The sequence below is a fragment of the Physella acuta genome, unplaced genomic scaffold (assembly GCF_028476545.2).
Source record: "Physella acuta isolate Inbredline_101_S28 unplaced genomic scaffold, ASM2847654v3 ptg001291l, whole genome shotgun sequence".
Lineage (NCBI taxonomy): Eukaryota > Metazoa > Mollusca > Gastropoda > Physidae > Physella > Physella acuta.
Window position 1 is genome coordinate 270,577 of NW_026732806.1, and position 9,629 is coordinate 280,205.

General features: G+C 38.3%; 1 protein-coding gene across 1 annotated transcript; it reads right to left on the bottom strand.

Moving 5' to 3' along the window:
* Positions 1-7,723: 7,723 nt before the first annotated feature.
* Positions 7,724-9,304, bottom strand: LOC131958116 (muscarinic acetylcholine receptor M5-like). Its single transcript, XM_059322991.1, has one exon. It carries the CDS (start codon positions 9,245-9,247, stop codon positions 7,724-7,726), a length of 1,524 nt encoding a protein of 507 aa, XP_059178974.1. The 5' UTR covers positions 9,248-9,304.
* Between the last annotated feature and the right edge of the window lie 325 nt (positions 9,305-9,629).

The window sequence follows — 9,629 nt, forward strand, 5'->3', positions numbered from 1 at the left end:
TAGCCTATAACATTTTCTTTTTGCTACATGACTGTCTCTCTGCTGACGCTGTTGTCTCTCTGCTGACGCTGTTGTCTGTTTTCTGACGCTGTTGTCTGCCTACTGACGCTGTTGTCTACCTACTAACGCTGTTGTCTGTCTGCTGACGCTGTTGTCTGTTTGCTGACGCTGTTGTCTGTTTGCTAACGCTGTTGTCTGCCTAATGACGCTGTTGTCTGTTTTCTGACGCTGTTGTCTGCCTACTGACGCTGTTATCTGTCTGCTGACGCTGTTGTCTGTTTGCTGACGCTGTTGCTGTAGCGTGTCTACTGTCACAGTGTGTCTACCTACGTGGTTATCTGTCTCGTAACGCAGCTGTCTATCTACAGACTCCACCTTCTTCCACACGACTCCTCTTATCTCATACCGTCTTTGGATTCGGCTTGCGTCACTCCACCTATATCTTGAACCACCAACATACAATACAATCTTCGATAAACCTTCTCTCCTGTTTCAAACATTGAACCAATACACCGCACAAGCCTCGTTGCCTTGCTTCATTTTCTAACATAAAAAATCTTTTCATAATTTTTTTTTTTAAATTTCAAACTACAGAAACTTTCAAATTATTACAGCTAATGGATTTGGTCGGAAAGTTCCAGAATATGGAAATTGAAAAACAATTTGTTTCTCTTCTCCTCCCTCCCCCCACTTCCCAGTACCTAAACAATGACGCAGGAAGCGTTTAAGAAAAAAAAAACATCTTGCAAGCTAAAAACTAAAATAAAAATGATTTTCTTTTTTTATTTCACAGACTTTTTTTTATCGGTATCTTGTTAGTTGACACAGGGACTAGAGGGCGGGAGGGGGGGGGGGGGGCGGCAGAGAGAATAGTGAGGAATAGACGGAAAATAAAGGAGAGGCAAAAAAAAAACGCTTTTAAACTGGGGTAAAGGGTGGTAAGGCTAGTTAAGGAAGTTTTATTTTGGTATAGCATTAGTTGGATCAGTACAAAGCAGTTGTCGCTGGAAACAGGAGCGATAATTCTGTTTTACTGAAGAGACTTGTAGCTTTTATTAATTTATGTACGTTTGTATATCTCTCTGTCTATGTATCGCGTACCTAGAACCAAAGTGTTAAAACTAGTTTTGCAACAAATCTTCACAACAAGACTTTAAAGTTTTGTTTTCCTCAACATTTTTATAGTTGACACACGAATTATTATGTACAAATCGAATTAAAATAGTTGTGTCATGACGTTGGTGGATTTAAAAAACATAATTGTGCTTACAAATTAGAGAAAACTAAGATCTGGAGTTAGAGCAGTCTGGATCTGGGGTGCGATATATATATATATATATATATATATATATATATATATATATATATATATATATATATATATATATATATATATATATACTAACCATTATGGAAGAAGCATTGACTTTATTTTACCTTATTAATTTGTGGATATGTGTGTAAGTGAGGGTGTTTGTGTTGAAGAGTAAAATATGTTTACACAAGCACATGCCATTTTAATGTTTATTCCTCAGAGGCACTGGGATGTTTTTTTCCATGATCTGCCACAACTGTTTATGGTGTTTGTGATTACCTCCATGCAGGGCTTAGGTATTCTTTAAGACTTTCTTTCCTAGACTGTGTGAAAAGTAAAGTTCAGTTTTGAAAACTGAAGGTCCATTTGGGAAATTGAAGTAGAATTCACCTTTTTTCTGTGACCTCGGCATATGAGATGATAGCGTGGTCAGCATTGTGCGAAACCGCCAGTACTTTCGCTAATGTGAGACGGATGAGTGGACGTTCTACAGAATTAAACCCGGATTCGAAGTCGAGAATTCAGGTTAGTAATCGTATGCTCGATCATTCGACAACGCTTTTCATGACTTGGCAGAAATTGGTAAACTATTGGTACAGTTTGATGTCTGTAAAGTTATGTATTACTTTGTATTTTGTGTTGACACACATCAGGACAAGTAAATTGCTACAATGACAATGGTCAGGCTAGGTATCACATTGTGACTTTTAGTCACTTTTTAGATGTTACTCTTTGTGATAAATGAAGTGATGTTTATGCTGGACCATGAGCTGTAGTAGGCGGCCCATACTCCAGCAGGACAGAGAACTCTAGAGAGCTGTAGTTGGTGGCCCAAATTCCAGCAGGACAGAGAACTCTAGAGAGCTGTAGTTGGTGGCCCAAATTCCAGCAGGACAGAGAACTCTGGAGAGCTGTAGTTGGCGGCCCATACTCCAGCAAGACAGAGAACTCTGGAGAGCTGTAGTTGGTGGCCCATACTCCAGCAGGACAGAGAACTCTGGAGAGCTGGAGTTGGCAGCTCACAAAACTTGATATCTGTTAGGTTTCCAGTTTTATGCAGATGATAATAATGGGAAATAATTAATTTTTTTAAAAAGTATAAGTAAGCAGAAAAATAAATCAAAAACAAGTAAGTTAACAAAATAATGTTTCTTTACTTGAGATATGTTTTCATGTTATAATATTATACTTTTTCACCGGCATACATATGTTACACATATCTTGCCGAGTTTAACACATGTTTTATAATGGCATTTATTCTTCATATACATATAACTTAAATTAAAATACAACGTCCCGAAATGTTTTGTGATTCAAGTATTTAAAAAAAAAATGTATTCAGTTAAGAAAAAAATTGGAGTATAAATAATTTATTAATTCTCTTTCGACAGCTCTGCTCAAACAAAACATGAGTATCGAATTATTTAATTCTGCCAACAATAAAATAAAATTGTACCCAAAATTAATAAATCCTAATTAGGTTTCTTGACAGAACATCCATATATTTTTCAGGTGTGTCTCTACCTGTTGTATACCATACACCTATAACATCATCAACTTGCTGTTTATCATACACCTATAACATCATCGACCTGTTGTATACCATACACCTATAACATCATCGACCTGTTGTATACCATACACCTATACCATTATCGACCTGTAGTATACCATACACCTATAACATCATCGACCTGTTGTATACCATACACCTATAACATCATCGACCTGTTGTATACCATACACCTATACCATTATCGACCTGTTGTATACCATACACCTATAACATCATTGACCTGGTGTATACCATACACCTACACCATTATCGACCTGTTGTATACCATACACCTATAACATCATCAACCTGTAGTATACCATACACCTATAACATCATCAACCTGCAGTATACCATACACCTATAACATCATTGACCTGTTGTATACCATACACCTACACCATTATCGACCTGCTGTATACCATACACCTATAACATCATCGACCTGTTGTATACTATACACCTATAACATCATTGACCTGCTGTATACCATACACCTATAACATCATTGACCTGTAGTATACCATACACCTATAACATCATTGAACTGTTGTATACCATACACCTACACCATTATCGACCTGTTGTAATCAACACACCTTCTACATCACCTATTTACGTTATCACATGATGTTTATCCCCACTGTAACACAAAATCACCCACTCACACAGTGTATCAAATAAATATAAAACAACAGAACGTATGTGACAATATCAAAAGTTAAGGAGGGTGTCATGACATACGTCGGAAACAACAGGTAACATCAAATAATAAATACATTTACATCACGTAATTAAAGAAACATTATGGTCTTACACACTAGCACTGTTCCAATTAATTTCCTTCCCTATAATGTTTACACTATTCATCTCATTCATGTAATTTCGCTCTTTAGCAATGTTAAGCTTAATATCTCTTAGCAGACCTTTCTGTGTATTAAAAATTAATACTTCTAAACTCATTATTTTCAGTTTGTCCCATACATTTTAGACCAATTACATGATATATACCCCATTTACCAAAAAGACCATATTCAACTCATTTATTTTATATTGGTCAATTATGTTTTTAGCTAAATTTGATTATTTAGCAAAAACAGAGTATTTAGCAATCTTAAATTATTTAAATATATTATACAATTTAGCTAAAGTACAGTATTTAAATACTGAAAAAAAAATTAAACATCACGTACTGCATTCAATAAAGAAAGGTTTTCCCTTTTCCGACGTATAAATCGTAAAAAAAGTGTTTTTAAACCAATAAAACTTCGCGTAACATGCCAGTCAAAGAACTGTGCTGCAAATCAGCCAATGAAAGACGTCAAGACTTAGAAGAACAAATTCAATACTCAGCCAGTAAAAGGAAACCATCAAATAGCGAATGTGAGATCACAATGAAGAATACGATATGTCTCAAAACAAGTAATTAACCGTGTTTCGTAACAGCAACATAAATTTAAAAAAAAAAGCGTAACTAGATTTTTTAAGGAACTTACTTTTAAACTGTATCTTTTTTTTAAATTGACGACAATAGGTAAAGACAATACAATAATGTAGCTTACACTTTTATGGTTTTTTTTCATCGATTACTTAGCATTGTAGGTACATTTTAATTGAAATAGATTAGTTTTATGCCAGTTATTTTAAATATTATATATATATATATATATATATAAATATATATATATATATATATATATATATATATATATATATATATATATATATATATATATATATATATATATATATAAGCCTTTATGATTATATCGTTGATAATTCCTATTAAAATGTTAAAATATTTTAGGGTTTGTAGATGTATATATTTCACACACAATATTTCAAAACATTTCATTTATGATGAAATTAATAACTGAAAAACTTAAATTAATTTATTTAATAATTTTTCTAAAGGCTGTGTGATTAGGTAAGGATGTGATAAGCACCATAATATACAAAAATCAGCAAAGCATAACGTTTGAAAGTATAGACAGATTATTTATTTTCGACTGTCCCCTTATTTACACGGTTGAAAATGCATTGTTGGTCTTTACAGTCACACATAAATAAATTACATCTTCTCCTAAATATTTATATTGAAGTTACAAAAAAAAATGTTTACGATTGAATACGTGGTGGATTGTTAACAAAAGAAAAAATGTTGATAGCGCGTATTTTACAAAAAGGTTTTCAAAATATGCGTGTTGATAAAAGAATATATTTTAAATGATATATATATATATATATATATATATATATGTACTAAACATATGGCTGCTTCCAAAAATTACGCCACACGTTGAGAGATTTCCATTCACCTGGCAATCGTAAAATGTCAGACCACACCCCTAAAACTGACATCGTATTTCAGCCCACTCCCATCCGAACCGCCCACGTTTATTAAAATTGCATTGTCTGTCTAAAATATTTGCAGAGCTGGGTCAATATTAGGTGTAGGGCCTACTGATTTAAAAAAATAATAAACATAAAATACTAAAAGATTTTTAATTTAATTTAAAATAATATATATTATTTTGCAAAAAAAGAGGTAAACTTACTTACAGTAAGACGAATTTGCAAAAAAAGAGGTAAACTTACTTACAGTAAGACGAATTTATTAAAATTAAGATTTAAACGGTCTCAAATAATGTATTGAAATCTAACCATGGGTCCAATCCAATGGTTGGTACTAGCACCAGTGGCGTAGCGAGGTCGGGTGTCACCCGGTGCGGCACTTAATGGTGTCACCCCCCAGAGGCGTAGCGACCCTTCCCGGGGACAAACTTTCAATTTTCGATTGGCACCCCCCTACAAACGTTCGATTTGCACCCCCCCCCCCCTCAAACTTTCGATTTGCACCCCCCTCCCTCTCAAACTTTCGATTTGCACTCCCTCCCTCTCAACTTTTTCTCTATATATTTTGCTATTTTTTGCCTTGGTGTCACCCCCCTAAATGGTGTCACCCGGTGCGGTCCGCACCCCCCGCCCCCCCCCCCTCGCTACGCCTCTGACTAGCACCATTCTGTAATTAGTATGGGCTGGGGGGGGGTTAAACAAACAAATTAGTGTGATTAGCCTTCGAGCATTTAAAACGTACCATTGAAAAAACACAATATTTTCCCGTATTATTTCTTTAAGTGGGTTGATACACATCGTGCTAAAATTTAACACACACCGACACTAGCTTTAGACACATTTAGTAGACTCATACCATATCAGTCAACAAGTACTTTTTCATGCTGTTGTTTTGTGCACATACTATTGTCGTTGTGTGACTGCACTGTTACTGAGATCGTCTAGAGCGGTATTATACATCACGTCGTTTTGTCGTTGTGGTTTAGAGTTAGTTTTCGGTCTTGAGATAATTGATCACAGATTGTAGTGTCTTTTTTCTTCTGGTTAGCCCCACCGTTTTCTTTGTCGTACTTCACCGATACATTTGATACTGGTTTTAATGTATGGTGCTTTACATTGAAAAACAAATATTTTTAAAGTTTTGCACGTAACGTAAACACAAAAGTTCTCCGAGAAAACGTTTTAAATCATTCATGTAAATATTGACAGAAAAAACCTTTTTTTCATTTTCGAGTTTTGTGTTTTAGCACAAGTGATTCTTATTAAATTAAATGGCTAATCTTCAACTTCCGTTAATCGTTATAGCATTTAACTGGAAATTTTCTTTCCTAAAGATAAACTTTTGTCAGCGTTGCTTTTGTGTTACTCTTCGGGAATTAGTGCAGGTCGGAGTTATTCAGGGTCGTTGTTGCTACATACGATATCCAGAGTGGTCGTCCATAGTTTGGTTATTGAGTGTCCTCGCTTGTGACGACTAGACATAGACATCCACTGTGATAAATATTTGTAGGTTTGTGTTTATGCTGTTTGTATGGAGAGTCAACGTCCATGGCTAGACATAGGCATCTACTGTGTTAAATATATGTAGGCTTATGTGTATACTGTTTGTATGGAGTGTCAACGTCCATGGTAAATAAAAACAAGTCGGTATTATACGCTGTCATGGAGGGGACGGTGTGGTCGGATCACAGAGCATACTACTGCTAACCCGAAGGTCTCGCGTTTAATTCTGGTTAACCTAATGCTAGGGAAAGTAAAGGCGGCTGAGCATAATAAAAGCACATTAACTACTTCTCTTGCCACAGTGGCAGTCAGGTTCGAAAGGGTCGTTTACTTTCTTTTACTGCTATGAAGGACTGAGTATGCTAGCAAACCTCTCGCTGGATACATACGAGCGTCTGTTTATAGCTGAGGTTTGAAACCTAACTCTCTGGCTTAACAACTGTTTGCTCTAGTGTTCAGCGTCAATGTGCTTTATAGTCGCGTAAGCTGTCATGTTTATTTTAAATATTGTTGTAAAAGTACTTCCAGTATGTCAGTCATATTTGATGTTTCTCTATTTTTCTTATTTTGATTGAAAAACAATAAATTTACTTTTAATACATTGTATGATATGATTGTTGAATAGCTGGGTGAAGATGTATAAGAAATGAGAATATGTGGTAGGAATGTCATACAATGGCGTACATATAAAAGGTAACATACGATAAGTAATGGCTTACATGTCATAGGTAACTTTGTCAACCGGAGAAAAACAATTAGGATGGAATAATCGAAGGGAGTTAACTCGGGCATCAACAACATTGAAAATACAAAAGATTTGTATAAATATTTAAAAGGATTTCAACATTGTCAGATTTAAATAAAAAAAAAATACTTAAAAAAAATGTTCCAAATTTTGAAGCGCCCTCGATGGATATTTTATTTCAGTTTTCTTGACATTTCTTTCATTTTTTAGACACCATTTTTTTCGTTTTAGCAATTTAATTGTTTTTGTTTTAGCATTCTTCGCCTTCTTTACATGGCGTAAGGCTAGATCGTGCTTCCGGAGTTCTCTCCCCTTCCGCGAGATCGATAGTCCCCCATGCCATTTGCCAGCTTAACATTCGCAGCGCCGTTTTCAGGCGCTTTTTCTTACTTCCCCTTAACTGAAGCCATGATGAGACGACTTTTCTAAAATCTTTGTTCAGCAGCCCGTACAAGAACGGGTTGGCGGTGGAGTTGGTGAGCAGGATCCAGAGCGCCACGTCATGGAGCCAGTCGGGGAATATGAAAAACTGGTAACACACGCTGAGCACGGTCCAGGGCGTCCAACACGACATGGAGATAGCGAGCAGAAGAGAGAGGAACCAGGCGGCTTTGGAGTCTTGTTTGTCCAGCAGGTTCTTCGCCAGGTCGCCGATGGTGGCCCTGCGGTTGTCGATGTGGTTCTCGTTGCCGAATCCGTTGGGGAAATACCGGCTGCGGCTGTTGCGTTTGTTATGCGAGAGGAGACAGTCCTGTAAGGACATTCGCCGGACGAGCGTCGGGGGTCCGGGGAAGCTGAGACGCTGGTCGGGGGAGCCGGACCAGCTCCGGCTGCCGACGGATCGCGAGGGTCCGGAATTATTCGCCGGAGGGAGGAGATCCATGGTATTTCTTCTCTCGATGGGGGGCGGGCACATGATGCGGACACGCGGACCGCTGTTGATGTTCTCCGCGGCTTCGGCCAACGCGTTCATGGCCGTCTCCGACATGGAGGCCCGTATCAGGCAAAATGCCGCCGTGTCCACGCTGCTGATAGACCGGCGTACGTTGACGTTTTTCCTCTGTTTGATCTTCCGGTACAGGCTGCATTTCAGCAGGAGCATGGTCACGTGGGGGACGATGTATTTTAATCCGGTAAGGATAAACACGGCAGCCGGATGTTGCCGGCGCGATGCTAAACACAAACCGTTGTCCATCTCTTCCCATTTTTCATGAAGTATCAAATCCCAGACTCCGACGAATGGGATATGGAGCATGAATGAGAAAATCCAAGAAGCGACGACGGCGTACAGAGCTATTCTACCGGTGGGTTTGACTCTATAGGTGAAGGGGTAGCATATAGAATACCATCTGTCTACGCTGACTAGTAGCACGGCTAACAGAGATGCAAAGACCAGGGAGTGAAGCGCAATCAGGTGGAACCTGCAGGCGACGTTAGGCAGGTTCCAGTTCCGGTTGAGGACGCTCAGCATGCAGATGGGCATGATGCTCAGGCCAATGATCAAGTCGATCAAAGATAGGTTGGCCAGATAAATATTCTTGCTCCGCTTCCGGTTCTCGCGCGTGACGAACACGACCACGACGATGAAGTTGGTGACGATGGTGGTGACGATGATGGTGACGATGACGACGGCGATGCAGAGCGTGACGTAGTAGCCGCGCCTGGCCTCGCGGCTTTCCTCCTGGCACCTGTTCAGGAAGTGGGCGGCGGCCTGGGCCGAGGTGTTGGCAGGGGTCAAGGACGTGGTCATCGCGACCTCGCGCGTGGTTGTCATGGCGGTGTGGTTGGATGTCAACCTTCACACGAGCAACCATCTGTCAGCTTTGTGAAACTCTTCCATGACACTCGCACGCTTAGCACTTCAACCACAACAGTAGAAATATTTAAATATTAATCCATACAGTGCCTAGTTGTCATTTAGAAAACTAGACGTATTACTAAATCGATGCCATGAACTATAAACATCCCGATGTAAACAACATTACCATTAAAACAGCCTTCAAGTGGAATTCACAAGTTGTAGTCAACATGTTTGAAAATCACATGCAACGTTATATATTCGTACCTTTTATAACTGTCTTGAATTTCTTCGCGCATACGTAGAGAGTATAGTGATCGAAGGACTAGATTGAAGTGTTGTTACGTAGAGTGTACTG

Bases quoted from the DNA above. Each gene is read 5' to 3' on its own strand.
- LOC131958116 (XM_059322991.1), bottom strand. From the start codon at position 9,247: ATGACAACCACGCGCGAGGTCGCGATGACCACGTCCTTGACCCCTGCC.